The sequence below is a fragment of the Ostrinia nubilalis genome, chromosome 28, assembly GCF_963855985.1.
Source record: "Ostrinia nubilalis chromosome 28, ilOstNubi1.1, whole genome shotgun sequence".
Taxonomy (NCBI): Eukaryota; Metazoa; Arthropoda; class Insecta; order Lepidoptera; family Crambidae; genus Ostrinia; species Ostrinia nubilalis.
This window is the reverse complement of record NC_087115.1, coordinates 437,204-454,111: the sequence shown is the minus strand read 5'-3', so window position 1 is coordinate 454,111 and position 16,908 is coordinate 437,204. Positions and strand designations below refer to the sequence as shown.

General features: G+C 35.3%; 1 protein-coding gene across 1 annotated transcript in view; it reads left to right on the top strand.

Annotated features, from left to right (window-relative positions):
- The first annotated feature begins 768 nt into the window (after positions 1-768).
- LOC135085522 (M-phase inducer phosphatase-like) overlaps positions 769-16,908 on the top strand; it is a 35,116-nt gene continuing 18,976 nt past the window's right edge. Inside the window, exon 1 of the mRNA XM_063980308.1 lies at positions 769-989. Within this exon, the coding sequence (XP_063836378.1) occupies positions 940-989 (50 nt within the window). The 5' untranslated portion in view covers positions 769-939. The remainder of the gene's footprint in view (positions 990-16,908) is intronic.

Sequence of the window (16,908 nt, the reverse complement as noted above, 5' to 3'; positions counted from 1 at the left end):
CGAGCCGATCTAGTTAGGTTGGGTCAGACGGTTCGCTTTGTAGCCAGGTAGTTCCACAGAAATCTTACCAACGACACTTGAAATTTGAATCCTGCAGTTAAGTCACTTGTTTTTATAAGTCACAATAGTATTTGATTCATTTTCGTACTCAAATAATGAAGATGATGATTTGAAATTGGAACTTACATTAAAAAATGAAGAATAAAGCTAGCAAAGTAGCTAGAAAAATATAAATCTTATAACAAAATAGCTAACCTAAATGTTAGTGAAAACCTCTTGCCAACACATTACTATTTTACAATATAAATCTTACATTTATGTGTACCGAAAAGTATAGACAAAATAGGGTATTTATTACTAGGCAAATTAATAGAAAAAAATCCTACGACATTATTTTATTAGTCAAATTATTATTTATACGGGAATTTATCACAATTTTTAAACTAAACATTGCATAACCTTAGCAAGCGTGTTATTAAAACTTTACTAACTTTGACCATAACATTTATTTTTACTCAAATCAAGCATCTCTAATTGAGAAATAAAATAAATTATGATGGTCTATTTCAATAACTTGTATTATTTGTAACAATAAACCCAACTTTCCTCAATTTTTATATAAAAATACAACCATCCAAAACCGTACCCAAAACTTCCAACAAAACTACCAAAATGGTAGAATTTCCCTTACGCCCCCCGCCAGGACCACAGGGGTGGCAACCGGCAGGACGAGAATTCGCGCCTTCGGGACGCGTTGCCCGCGTTGGGGCCCGAACCGAACGAACGTAAAATCAGTCGTTTGCTGGCCGCCGTGTTGAGCACACGTCGGCTCCCGCGCGAAAACAGCTGAGAGAGATCATAAGACTGAAAAAGCCTATAAACATGGTTTTGTGATTGTGTTAAAGTATTTTGTGTTACGAACTTGTGTTTCTTGACAAAATGTGGGGAGAGAGCAGCAAGAACTGTGAAAACAACTGCCAGTGCTCGGGGTGAGTTACCTATTTTTTACAACCCTTGTTTGTGTTCGGGACTCATTGGTCGTAAACATTTAATTTTTTTTAGAATGTTTATTTATTAATTTACAAATAGGCTTTATTTCACTATTAGGTACTTGTTAAGTATATTTCATACATACAAATATTTCCATAAATTATCGCATTTAGGTAGAGCTTGCCTATCACTCGTTATTTTAATCGAAATGTTTTCCTTCCTTGTTAATTAAAATAACAACAATGTACCTACCTAATTACCTACTTCAATCTTTCAACTAACTGCCGTTACATAATTTAAAGTTATAACTTTTCTAACATTTAGTTCTAATCACTATTTCTATTAATTAACTCGCAAGTTTTCAGTTTTCACTAACGAACCAAATAATACTAAAATTATCTAACTTTAACTTTTAAAACATTTCAACTAAACTTAAACACTAATTAAATCCAAAAACAAATGAGTGTCAAACTAATCAAGATGCCATCACCTGTCAAACTGAAAAAGGAGCAAGACGAGCTAAAAATTCCCAGGATACCTGTCCAGTCTAGATATGGCTGGGACAAGATTACCTAGTCCTAGCATAGCATCTAAGCATAGATTTCAAAGCGTGGGAACTGGGCATCGCTGATAGACGGGTATCGTGTTCGTAATTCGCTGTAAGAACACCATAGAAATAGCTCAGATTTTTCACATAAACTAGTACTTGTGTAGGTACTCTATGGTGGGATACTTTTTGGAGATCTAGTGCAATAAAACCTTCTTGTTATGACAATTAAAACTAAAAAGTTCTTTTTTTGGTAATCCAAAAAGTTTTCGTCCAGAATTTGAATCTTTTTTAACAGTTGGCTGACATAAAATTTTCGTTTTTCATAAAAATGTCTTCAAACCCTGGCAGCTTTGAGGTCGAGTTCCAAATTCGAAGTTCAAATACGTTTACGTCATTCATTAGATTAGCCTTGGCGCGATTTCTGGCCGTTGACCTTTACGGCTCTTTGTCTATGTCTATGGTCGCGAAAACGCGCGAAAGTTTCCATTTCGTTTTGAATGAAAGGGAAGATAGTGACGGGCTTTCTCGGACTAAGGTGTTTCTAAATTTCTATGCGAAAATGGGACTGATTTTTTTATTAACAAAAAGTTGGTTTTTACCTCCATTTTGTACTTTTTAACAAAAAAACAGAATTTATGAATCATTTTATTGCGGAAACTGAGATCAATATCAAGATTTATGACATTTTATTGCAAATTGATAAGAAAAAAACGGACATTATAGGTATAAATCTAAGTTTGTTTAAGTTATACCATTAAAGTAGATTTGTATGTAACGTTGGTAGACGACCGACCATTTATAAACATCCTCTTAGCCGAACAGAGATGCTGACTGATGTTTATATCTGCGTCTCGCTCGCACGTACCTTAAACCACGCGCCAGAGCGAGACAGGAATATGGAAATGAAGAGAACTTGTTTCAATCGTTTTTTTTCGAATACAATGATGATGTTGTCGGGCGCGGCATTCAAATATAGCTTTTAATGTAACGTGAGAACGGTCATTCATTTTTTCAATACTTGTTGGTCGATCCTATGTTTTGTTATAATAGGTAAATCTTTTAGACAAATGATCAGTATTGTTTTTATTTATGAGATTTTATAGGATTTGGATAAAAATAAAAGCTCATATCGATATATTTTGTAAACAACGAAGTAGTACATTATTGTCAATTAAAGTCCTCATAAAAACAGTACTTTTAATCTTTAAAATGGCAGCTTGATTAAACGCGGGTCTCTTTATCAGAATGGCCTATATTTTTTGTAATAAACACGTCAAATAATGAATTTAACAACGATAACTTGACCCAAAAGTCGTTTGGCCAACTTATCGTTGACTCCATTCATAAAAATGCACTCGCTTTAATGAAACTTCGGTATATTTCAATGAAAAATCGTTTAAAATGACCTGTGACAGATGATGTAATAACGGCTTTGAATAAATGATAAGTAATGTTTGAAAACAACATCAGTATTCTTATCACTATTTTTGAGATTTCAGACTTTTTAAACGATATTCTAATTTATAATAATGTTAAATACTGTTAATTATGAAAAATCTAAAACGTTAAAATAACGGTATCGTTGTGGCCAATGAGATGCTGTCATAGTGACATTGACAATACGTCAATGTCACGCTAGCATCAAACGTCAGAATAGAGGGACGCGCGGAGACGACTCCGCGCGCTTTTGTGCTAAGTGATGAATTGTAACTAAAATAAGGCAATATAATGTGAAAGATGAGTATCCAGTGTTTTATTTATGAGAATAGATCTACCGGCCTCTAATAATACATACTTACAATAATACATAGACTGTTCTGCAAAAGAATAGCATACTTTACGACACATTAAGTTTAGGTGGGCATTAGAGCCTGGTCACAGACAAAAGGAGCGTGATACGGGCCCATTGTTCGGGCATAGACAACCGCAAAGCCATAAAACACCCTCGTCTATGACCTTTTTTTACCCACTTTCTTCTTTTCATGTGTTTATGTCTAAATATCAGTGACTTTTTGTTACATAAGCTAGAGGATAATATAGCATCATGTCTCGTATAGTTGAAAAATTGGTGGTGGTAGGGCTTGTTCTAAGTCCGCCTGGCTAGCTACCACCATCTTATCTAAGTCTGTCGCCATAACAACAATGTTAACAGCATTGTTGTGTTCCGGCAGTTAGAGGTAAGATAGCCAGTTCCTCCGTGGTTGAGGATTACGGGTGAAGCTCGCTTCCATCTTCGGCCTGATCGTCACTTACCATCAGGTGAGATACATGCCAAGAGCTTCCTCGTTGTGGATTAAAAAAAAAGTGGGATTTTAATATTCTACGCGCCGTAAATGTCTTGGGTAATTTGATGTAAATGTATTATAATGTTCTTGGCAACGTCCTCGACCTCCCCAAGGGTGGGTCCCGGGCAACCATCCGTGAAGTACACGCCAGCACTTCAACCTTAACACTACGGTTCTTATATGGTTGGAATAGGGTCTATTTTGGAATAAAAATAGTCTGATATGCTGTAAGTTGTAACAAACTACTGGACAAATGGCCCGTTGGTGATACGATCTAGTGGCTATTTATCGCATATGGCGGGCTTTAGTTGATTTTACATCAAAATCTTGGCTTTCCGCTATCGTTTAATAAGTTTCGTGTTTGCACATTACTGCTCATTGATAAATAACTAGTTTTGCCCAAAGACTTTGCTAATAAGTTGTTAGAACAAAAATAAACAGTGCAGGCGTGCACCGGTACTTTATTCAGCCTGTAGAGAATTAATATTTGTCTTACGCATCAACAAGACTAAACAAAAATCAAGCTCCGACGTCCAGTGAGGTATCAGCTATTTCGAAGTAGACAATAGATTAATGTCAGTTTGTAATATCTAACACATTCAAAACCACCGACTTTAATCATTGAAAAACCATCCTAGGCGCTATGCCAATAAGTATGCCTCGCCCTTTTTTCCTTTGAACCGTGCCAAATTTCCGCGAAGCAGTTTCATCATCCCCCAAAAATTCACAGTTCAAAGTCTTAGACCAGGTCAAACCTCAAATTAGGGTACTGATAAGCCCAAAAGGTGTATCGCCATCTGGTTAACGTAGTAGGGTAGTAGTTCGTTACGTTACGAGACGTTAACGGCGCGTCATGGTAGCTGGGCAACCGTTGGCGCGAGCCAGTGGAGCTGAGCTGGTTCCAATGGGTCAATGCTGACATGCAAAGTTCATTGGAAAATGTTTCTTTTACCTTTGAAAAAGAGGTTGAGATTGGTGACTGAGTTCACTTATTGTCCCGAAGCAGCGAAAAAGTTTTTTATCCTTACAAAAGAGGCTGACAATTGTGATTGGGTTTCTTTTCTTGCACTGCTTCTTCTCAGTTACTTCCTACTTACTGTTCTGGAGCAGTGATAGGGTTAAAGTAACACTGGGACGTGTAAAAGTTTTTAAAAGCCTGTTTGCTGAACATAAAAATTACTTTTGTGACTTTAATTTTTAGACCAGTATTTTAATTTAATTCGTCGCTATGAAATGATCTAACATTTTATTTTAGTTATAATCACATTTTGTCTAATACATAAATTGTGACAACTCTAATGTTATTGAACTGATTAGAATAAAAATCTAGACTGAATACATAAATAGAGCAAGAAAAAAAAAATATCACAACATTCATATTTTTTACAAACGTGTGGTCACTGTATAATTTGACAAAACTCGCGGAAAAAAAACAAATGATATTCGTTTCCTTATTCAAACTTTTTCTTTTGTCATTATTTTCCCGCTTAAACCTCTATCTTGGGCCGCACCCAACTGACCATAGACCTTGCGCGACGGGTGCTGACATTTCACTTATGCGATTCAACACGGCCATTGACTGCGCATAAATTAGTTTTGAATATCGAATCGATCTTTTTTCTAGACTCAAATTAGGATTCGTTTTTTTCGGCCAGTTCTCAGGGTTAATGGAATGTGATACCATTTTTGTGCACGGTGCTCCTTTTATGATGTCGTTGCACTTTTGCATGTCTAGGACATTTAAATATTCTAATTTTAGATCCTATCAGCCTTATGTGCCACTGTTTAAGCTACATACTAATAGTCAACAAATACCTACACAAGTTATTCAAAGTTTCTTAAAACACTTATGCATAAAAAAACTATCCGTGATCCTCGATAAAGTAGTTTTTGATACTGACAGAACTTACCCTGAACTCAAAAACTGACATGTCTGTCGGCCGTTTGGTGTAGTGGTTCAGAACGTGCTTCTATGCCAAGAGGTCCCGGGTTCGATTCCCGGCCGGGCAGAAATTGAAATGATGAATTTTAATTTCTGTGACGGGTCTGGGTGTTACTATGTATAATATGTATGTATTTAAAAAAAAAGTATATAAGTAGTATATCCGTTAAGCTAGCACCCATAACACAAGCATTAAGTTGCTTACTTTGGGGCTAGCTGGCGATGTGTGAAATTGTCTAAAGATTTATTTATTTATTATTTATGTCATTCGCATCAAAATACAAGACCTAGCTTCATTGAAGAAACAATGTAGGAAGCAAAAGTACAGTTACCCAAGTAGGAAGTCCCCGTACTAACGCTACCCCTGTCATTAGAACTAGCGAGGGTGCGCGCGCGCATCTGTTGAGTTCAATGAACTACGATCGATCTAATATCGTGTGCCTCTCTCTTTTGATCTTTCCTGTATGGATTCTTTTTTTGAAAATATTTTTCTTTTAAAAAGTTACAGATAATCACCTGTCAGAACTCTATGGTACCTCATTTTGATTTTGAAATTCGAAATACAAAACCGCAGGTCTTATTGTGCGTAACTTTTTCGAACACAGAAGAGGAGAATAACGATTGTATTTTACTCATTTAGTGTCATTTAAAACTAATTTAAGTAAATGGTCTTTTGAGAAGGCACTTTGTTCGAGAAAATTGGCCGGTCTCTGCTCTTTTTGAAATGGCGGCGGCTCTTTAAATTCTGTTTTCATAAGATTTAAATTAAATTGTGTATGGAAGTAGACTTTCACTTGTTGGCCTCTTTGCATGATCAATCTTATTTATTTTTAATGCCTGTATCTTCAAATTAAAAATTATAGTTTTTTTTTAATTGCAACTACTTGTTCCATTTTCAAATTCGAGTCAAAGACATTAATAGATTTTTATCAATTCTCAATTTACGAGCAAAGGAATAAAGCTGTAACCTTTTGAAATGGCCAGTCGTAGCAAAGAGGTTCTACGCCAGATAGGTTATCTGTGACTGCTATATAAAATTGTTTCGATTGCTTATTTATTACAATGGTACTAAATTAGGGCGAGGGTCGCGAAATAAATGGCGTGCATTTTGATCAGGGTGTGATAACACCTGCTTTCATTTATAGGGATGTTGCGCTGGTCCAAAGGGCTTTGAACCTTGTTTATTAACAATAGCTGTCATTTTAGAGTGGTTATACTTAATTGCGGATTGTTGGTCAATCGATCGATAGCTCCACGATAAACATTTGGTTAGAAATGTTTTTGGAACCACTCTCGCGTTGATTAAAAGATGATTATTTATTCAGTACAAAATAAAATAAATCGCTAGAGATAACAGTTTTTTGCTTTGCTTTTATTCAATTAGTATTTGCCCTCCGGGGTTTCTTGGATGCGTCTAATTTTATTTAAGTTTTTTTTTATCCACAACGAAGAAGTTCTTGCACATGTAATAGGTACTTAACCAACCTTACGTGTACCTATCGAAGTTAAATAAATATTATCTTTTCAGCTTTTATAAATACATACTTACATAATAGGTACTACATACTTAAAATCGATAATCCAGTTGCTGAATTAAATAAAAAATGAAAGAAAACAACTGCAAAAGAAAACAAACAACTGCAAAACAAAAGAAAGCTAAGTAACGCTTCTGGCTACAGCAAAAAGCATTACAGTTATGAAGTAATAGATGTAATAGCGAAGACTCTCCCTTTCTAAACTCTCGGTTTCATTTCTTTTCGCCGCATCCGTTGTCTATGACAGCCCATTGTGCTCCGAGAAAATAAAACATCCTGGGAACTGGCGTTGTAAGTTTGTAACTTCATTCTGTATTTTAAACCTTTTTTTGGGTAAGTTATTGCTTATAAACTCCGTTTTAATTTAAAAAAAAATTATTTGTCTGTGGAAATTTTGACAGCGCGGGAAATTGGGCGGCGGAATTGCGGAAACTCCATGCGTTCGTAAAAATTTTCAGGACTATTTTCTTTTAATTATAAATTATTATTTACCTTTATTTTTCTAGCGTTATAATTAGAAAACAAAGAATAGAAATATACTTTGAAAAGTTATTTTATCGAGTCACCTAAATAAAAAAGTACATTAAAAAGTAATGTTTACTCCAAACGCGTAAATAATAATACAATCACAAACCACAATCATGACGTAACCAGCCACCACGGAATGTGTGTGGGCGAGACAGGCATACATGCGGGAGCGAGACGGCAAATAACCGTTGGACAATCAATGGAGCCTGTTCGTCACAGGTTTTTTTTTACATAGACGTGATTTTGTTTCTTACTCGTAGATGTACAGGATGTGGCGTTTTGTCTTCTCTATGTTTTTACGCGATTTGTTATGCCTTTCGATCGTGAGATAACCTTTTTAAGTTTTATAGACGGTCAATGATTCGTAAATTTGTTTTTTATTGGAAGTATTACAGACTCGTTTGAAGGAAAATTGTAAATCGATTAATGAGATTTCGATACTTTCTTAAAAAAAGTTGAACAAAGTTCACACACAATCACAACTACTTCTATGTAATCATTTTTTTTAACTTTTTTTTTCAACCTGAAAACTCTTGGCTTGCGTCTCACCTGATGGAAATTGATCAGGCCGAATGCTGGAAGCACTCAAAAAGAAGATCGACCAAAAACAATTTTTATCCGGTTTTCTATACTTTTTTTACCAGCATCCTGTACGTTAATCTGTGTGCTGCATCCATCTGAGGCGTAATCTAGAAAGAACGTGACACCAACCTGATCTCAAATTGCTTTCCTTTACAAATTGCTGCGTTCGGCCGCATTAGCGGCAGGAGTGCATAGCGCAAGAAACTTGATGGCTTGGTACCGTGAAGAAGTCTTGTGTTTCTAAGGAATCTATTGGGACTAGAAAATAACGCCTTAAGTTTTAAAGAAATCTATCTATTGGCACTAAAAAATAATGCCTTTTTTTGGGACTGGAATTCTAGATTTGCTCTTACGGACGTTCGCTAGTTGCTCGTCTTCTTCTTCTTATAGTGTCGACAAAAAACCTACACAGTGTCAGCCAAAAACTCCGCCACAAGAGTGGCGTTGTCAGCAGCATTCATTAAATCCTGCGTGCAGTTGCTTGTAATTGCTGTCAAATTATTTTAGGTGAACTATGTATTTAAGTGAATAATTGCACTCTTTTGACTACTCTTAGGCTGATTTTAGTGCGTTAACTCTTAATTACTTAAGATAAAGAGTTGTAGGTTGAAGTTAAAAGAGTCAAATTAAAACAACTATCTCAATTTCGCAGAATAAGATAAGCCACAGACTGGATTCCATCACAATACCATTCCCTGATTACGTCACTTCCTATTACATCATAGGAACGCGTGCGCATATCAACGACTTGCTAATTTATTGACATAGTAAGTGCCAACGGACGTGTCTACCAAAAAACCTATAAGTCTGTAAAAACTCTTTGGTTGGACAAAAAATCCATGAATAAGTCTAAATTGATCGATCGGATGCTTCTAAAATACGAAATACTCAAGGTTTTTTTAGAATAACTTCTACAATTTGTACATTAATTGATCACAGTGTCATATTTAACACTTTAACAGATTTTTTTTAGTATTTGACCACAAGTTCAACAGATAATGTCAGCTAATTCTCACACTTCCTCACTAAAAAAGTATTTTGTCGCACCAAGAAGTTTCATCATAGAGTGTAAACTCTTTCGTAAAGCCCTTTATAGCGCTGGAAAAGCAAACTGCTTTCTATTTGAATTTCGAAAACAGGTCCGTTAGATTTTCAAAGCCAACGGTCAAACGTTAGGATGATATCTTACATAGTAGGATGATTGGACTTGATACTTGATGTACTAATAGTGAAAAGTCGGCATTAATTTGAATGTACTCGTATGCTCTTGCAGCTAGGCTGTAACTTAGAGTTTTTTTAGGTTCCTGGAAAAGCGTTTTTCCGTTTCAAATGACTGGTCGTTACTGTGCGAGTGAGAGGGCGGCGATAGAAGAAGATAGTCTTCCAACGGCCGTTGGGCTAGGGTGACCACGGGTGTAAGAGATTTCAGGACATTATAGTAACTTCAAATGCTTTTTATTTTAACTACGAGCTATTAGTTTGTGCTTGTTGCTTCATCAACGACAAAACAAAACACACTTAAGAATTATTATTCGAAATCCAAAATGTAAATATTTAAGTAGACAGTTCCTAAGAAATTCATCCGCATAGGCAAAACTACGCAAATTCAGTATTGTCTTTAAGTACATCAGACTAGGCTTTTGTTCCAAAATAGATCATTAAAATGCCACAGTGTCTACAAAGTGCCGTCGTCTGTCCAACTCACTCATATCTCTACATCAATCAGCTATCGCATCTACGCTGCCTTGTCGCCCTACCACGGATCCTGTTCCATAGAGCGTCGAGTTTTTTTCTCGTCACTGATTTTGTTGTCTATCCTCTTTGGTTTTTTGTTTTTTCTAATTTCTACGCCAAGAACATCTGCTGTAAGCTGTAACAGGTATAATCTAATGATGGTACATTCGTGTACGTGTTCTTTAATGCCTGTTTTTAACTATACTTAGATAAAATACAGTATCTAAGGAAGATAGCTTGTAAGTAATTTTAAAGATTGATTCGAGTACCTATAATAAAAATAACCCCCTTTAACTGTTACTGGAAGAATAGTGATGGTAATATTCACTTCTCTAATGTCACAGAATAAATACCTACTAATGCTTAGGGTTTTGACTTTAAGAGAAGTTTAGTTTACCTATAGGCTGATTAAAATAAAATAAAAATATTTAAAAACTTTATTGCGCACACAAAAAAAGCGGTACAAAAAGGCGAACTCAATGCCATGTGGCATTATCTATCTACCAACTAACCTTAGGCAAAACGGAGAATTTTAGTAGGCGGTGCAATATAATAGGATTTTCTTTAACTATCCAAATCTATAACAGCACTGTCCGTTTTATTGTTGATGATGACGTTCAGATATCAATATCTCTGCCATTCTCGCTTTGTACTGCCACTTTTACCCAAGGTACAGTTTGAAAAAGGAAAAGGAATCAAACCACAAGACCGTGTTGCTTCCAAGTGTACCCATTGTGGTTTATTGCCGGCATCCTGTTGATGGCTAGCAAACAGAGACGGGCGACGACCCTAGTGTTATACAGGGTGGAAACGATAACACGTGATCTCACTCGATTATTTCTAAACTATACAAGATATCAAAAATCTAGTTACAGATCCTGAAAGTGCTTCATTAGCTCTATCAAACGGTATCAATAATAGGTTACAGAATAAACTGGATATATCCGAAAATTCAATGTTTCCAATTTTTCTTTTATTTCAGTTTTTAGATATCTTGTATAGTTTAGAAATAATCGAGTGAGATCACTTATCGTTTCCACCCTGTATACTACTCATGAAACAGGTTGAGATTAAGTTATGAAGGTAAAAAGTTAGTTAAGCCCCGTGCACCGAGAAAAACGATAAGTGCACGTGTTTGTCCTTCGTAAATATTTAGCTTGGTGCTTTAATTTTTTGAGAGTAAACAGAGCCTTAGACAATTTTAGAAGTCATTGACAGTGCTTCTACCAAAACTCTTTTAATTTTTTCATAAAAATAGTATTTCTAATATTTATTTATTTTTGAGAGGAAACAAATCCTAAGATAATTTTAGAAGTAATTGGCAGTGTTTTTGTTCCTTTTTTTTTTCACAAATTTCTTTTTAGGGTAAGCAGATCCTGAGATAATTTTAGAAGCAATTACGAGTGCTTATACAAAAAAAAATTTTTTTCATACATGGAGTAAGTATCTACTACGCCGCATGTTCTTAAGTATGAGCCTAAATTTGCATTTTTTTTTCGAAGTTTTTGTACCGTTCCACAGCTTACATAAGTATAGTAACACCAAACATCAAAGTCACGAAACAATTGAGTCTTCCGTTACTTCGCGCTGCAGTCTTAATTGAAGCTGTTAACTCAAACAGTACCAATTAAAGTAAGTTTGAGCTACGAATCCAAGGAATCGTCTTTATTTACAGCTGCCATTGAGATATTTGGAGCTGTAATATCGTTCTTACTTAGTATGACTAGCTTTTGATCGCGCGTTAAGTTTTGTGTATCACAGAACTTTATCGCACACGTCTCTGTTTCAAAAACCGGGATAAAAACTATCCTATGTCCTTTCCCGGGACTGAAACTATCTTTATGCCAAATTTCATCAAAATTGGTTCAGTGGTTTAGGCTTGAAAGCGTGACAGACAATTACTTTCGGATTTATAATATTTGTAGGAATTTATAGGAGGATGGGTTATTATTGCGGGAAGAATTTAAAGATATTGAAATCCTTGCAATGTGCCTCTTTTGATTTGCAAAATTTTGCATTTTTTTCTGCATTTCCCATAGGTCTCCATCTGACCATGGACCATCCATACAATACTTGTGGGAAAAATAACTGTGACCGATCTTAATTTTAAGATGTTACCCTAATTTAATTTTGCACCCTTATTTGCGGAAGCATGGGAACTTGGAAGATGCACACAATGCTATTCCTTCGCCCAACAATAGACAATCAGATGATCCAGATTCGCAAGGGAACTGGAGGTCGTGACCTGTCAAAACGACAGCTGTTCTTGCGACCTTCCGCGTTCGAAAATCGAACGATTGTTCGATGTTTGAAATATTTGACGTTTCTGTATCGGTCGAATATGCATCGTCTGATTGACAGTTTCAAAGATGCGTATTGGCATCAAAAATAGGTTTAATCCCGTTTCTTAAACAATTGAAGTATACCATTTGTCAGTTGTAGATCTTGGAAAGATTTGACGTTTCTGTATCGATGGAAAATGCATCTTCGTTAGCATATTGATTGGCACTTGAAAGATGTGTATTGACGTATCAAAATTAGTCAAATAATTTCTTGAAACATTTAAAGTATGTCATATTATTAACTGACTTCAACAAGGTTCGGAATTCGGTTGTTTGCCAATTGTAGATCTTGGATCTTTGTATAAGCTCCCTGGAAAGGAAAATCTTTGACTTTGGAATGCAATCTTACGGTCTTCGTTTGACGTCAATTATATCATAATAACTGACATCCATGTAAGGCAGGTTTCTTTTTAAGACGTGTACGTTAAAAAGCCCATTTTAGGATCGTCCGTTATTGTTTACCAACTCAGGTTCGTGAACTGTACGGATGTGATAAGGTGATAACCACTTTCCTGTGCGTTTACTGTATTCTATCTAATGACGTTTGGTTTTGCCAGTATTTATAATAATTTCTTTGATTTTAGTGCAATATGCGGGGGTGGAAAATTTAATACTGCTTATTTTAAGTTATTCAGTGAAAGGAACACCCTTAAACTTAAAAAAACTTTTAGTTTTGTTTTATTTCATTTTTTACGCCGTTATATCATTGTAATCACTTCTCAGGTAGCGTTATGCAAAAGGGTTTGAGACTGAACAAATTGTTTTTTTTTTTTTTGTTGAAGAAAGATCTTGTTTTAATTTTTTGCAATGCAAATTACTTCAAACGAGTGTGAGAAAGGGATTTTTTAGACGCTTTACTAGTTTTTTTTAGGAGATATTAAATAAAGCTTGTAAAAAGTTGTGATGAGTAAATATGGTTCAAAAAATTGTAGGTCTCTGACCTTTATTTGTCAGTAGCATGATTATGTAAATATGTATGTCTTATTAATTAGTTGCAATATTCAACTACATATTATTTTTGCTTTAATCATTTTTCCTGTTGGAATAACATTATTTTGTATACAATGTAACGGTTGTCCTTATCTGGCCCAAGGTCGGGCATTGTAATATTAATAATTCAATAACTGGGTGATAATATAACGGAAAATACATATTTATAAACATACTGCGTATAATATGTTTAGTTATTTACTGGCATTTAGTACCTACATTAAAAAAATCTGATCATGATTTATTTTTTAATAAGGTTTTTAGGCTAAAATTTTGTGAATTAAAGGCTTTAACTTATTAAAAACATCCAATGGACTATTATATTTAAAACTATGGTATCAATTTATCTTCGTAAGTATTCCTTTGCATGTTTTAGCAGCTAGTTTATTATCAAGCAGAAGAAATTCCTACCGGTAGAATAGTCTTAGGAATTTATTTATAATATCAGCCTTGTCGGTCGTGTAAAATACGTAATTATTATAAACTAGCTTTCCGCCGGCGGCTTCGCCCGCGTGGAATTTTGTTTGTGACAGAAAAACTATCCTTGTTTCAAAAACCCGGATAAAAACTATCCTATGTCCTTTCCCGGGACTCAAACTATCTCTATGCCAAATATCATCAAAATCGGTTCAGTGGTTTAGGCGTGAAAGCGACACAGACAGACAGAGTTACTTTCGCATTTATATCAATTATTAGTACAGATTATAAACGTATAAAGTTACTTTTATCGGAGAATTCTTTAAACGATCCATTTTATCTCAACATCCGATAAAGATTTACTTATACTTTAAAACAAGCGAAAATTATGTTAATATATTCAAAACAGATACAATAATATTCTCGAGATTTTCTCACGGGGTTAGCGAATCATTATGCGTATAAATTAAAATCTTATTAATAATCTACGCTACGTAATCAAGGAAAACCTTTTTATTTGTATCTGGCTTAAACTAATTTTATCAGACAGGTTAGCGACTCCAAAAATACACATTTTTTTGTAGTTTAAATCAATTCAAATTTCTTTATTATAATTCCAGGTACAGTAGATTTCCGAACGCCGATTAACCGAATCGCCAATTATCCGAATCGGTTCTAAGCGTAATATAAAAAAAATAAACCTAGTAATTTTTGTTTTGTTGTATTGTAACAAGTAGGAACTCACAGGAGTCTAGATACTTTTCAACTGAGCGTTATTGTAGAACTCTAAACACAGTTAATAAAGTTTTTTCTTTATTACCAGTCTATGTCCGATTATCCGAATTTTCGATTATCCGAATCGACCCCGGTCCCAATTAATTCGGATAATCGGCGTTCTACTGTACGTGGTCTTAGTTTGTCCGTAAATACCCAAAAAGTTTGGTAGCACTACCAACTTAATTCAAAATTCGAAATTTTCAATTTAGAACGCGCGTATTTGAATTTGAACTTGAATCGTTCTAATTTTGAAACAAGTCTGTATTGTTTTCAGTTGATGACGTCACTAACGGTTTTGTGCACGCCTGCGCACTGCTGTGATCTCATTAGATTGCTACATTGTGCCTTATTTAGTACGGGATAAGGCGGCATTTAGAGCTTAATTAGTTTTTTGCTAACCAGTGATAAACCCGGGGTCAAAAAGTCCGTTATTATATTATTTTAGAGTCATCGCGAGCTTTTTACCCAACTTCGCTAAAAGGAGGGTTAGGTTTTTAAGCTACAATATCCATAGACTAACATAATTTTGCATGCCAAAAGGTGGAAGATGGAGATGTTAAAAAACCTGTAACACCTACTGTAATGTAAACCCATGTTCGCAAATAAAAATGATTTGATTTGAACTGACGAAAATTCTTTAATGAAATCGCCTTAAAGTGCAAAAATAAACTGACAATAAGTTAGTTCTTGTCATAAGCGTCATAGTGTATCTTCGAGTAGGTATAATTAAATATCTTCATAACCAGCTTTTTGGCCTTCAGAAAGCTAACCCGATAAGTATGGATGACATCACCAATGATCTAGGACAAATTATTTGTTAGACTTTGAAATTAGAGCAGTTTAGGCCGCACTATCTTGGGTCAGGGACCAGATTGTATTATTGCGCAGCCTCTGAGTTTTAGGCGGTTTTGTTTACAACTTACCAGGTTTTTAACAGATTTCTTTCTTGTAAAATTTACGTTTTCCAAGGGCTTGCTCCCACGGTTTTTTGCAGGATCTTCCTTGCAATGTTCCGGAAAAAATCGATCCGTTTGAATTTGTAATTCGATCCAACACAAATAGGTACGAGTAATGTGTGGACACGATTCAGTTTCGCGGGACCCTGCATTTCTGGACGAGGGAACGAGCCTAACAGTTTAATAATTAATTGTAGGGTTCTCAAATTAATTAAAAATCCAACCTAAGTAAGTAAAAATATGAGTTACCTACTTACTTACCAAAACAAACTCGCATTCTATAAATACGATAACTACCCTGTCAAAACCATAAATCATCAAAGTAAACGCCAAAAAAGTCGTCTTGCGTTTTTGCCGCCTTTTTCGAGCTGTCAAAGGCCCCGCCATTTTACTAATCGCTCGAATACAGGATGTGGGACACCTTGTGCAGTGTTCTGGGCTTTGTCTTTGGAATGCGATTTGAAAATTTGAAATTGGAACGAAGGAATTTGGAAGAAGTTTTTAAAAATAAATTAATAATTACCTTTTTGGCTTAGCTTGCCTACCTTTATAGAGGATAAATAAAGAGGTATTGACTTCCACATTCGAAAATACGGTAAATTGAACCTTTCTTAATTAGTAGCAATACCTAAAATGTATTTTGCCCTATTTAAATGATGCCATGTCTATTCAAGATCTTTCGGAAGATTTCGGACACCTGTTGTCCTTGTCACGTGACTTACCTTGGTCATTGACCTTGCCTTTATGAACTCTTCAGTCGTGCAAAGCAAAGTTATATTTTCTGCATATTTTATAGTCATTATAATTTCTTAGCGATTAGAGTCGCTATAAATAAACTTGAAAAAAATGGAACTGCCTAAAGTGGGAATCATTTAAACACTTTTTACACGTCCTAGTATCCACTACTTTGGACAATAAATGGGTCAGTCAGTGCTGAGAAGCAAAAACATTGTTCTAAGCGAAAGGGGTCTAACCATCTAACTAACAGCAATTTGAATCACTTGCAGACGGAAGCGAGTTACGAGACAAATGGGCCAATCATCGATTTGGGCCAAGGCTTCCGATATCTAACGCTGTTATTAGGGTTGCCACTTGCCAGCTCTTAGATGCTCAAAACTTAATCAATTCCAAGCATAAACTGGTAGAACTTCAACAATTTATTTAGGTTAATCACAGGACTTGAAAAAGAGGCTGACAATAGTGACTGAGTTTCTTGCGCTGCTTCTTCTCAGCACTGGCCCATTTATTGTCCTGAAGCAGTGGTAGGGTTAATACTGGGA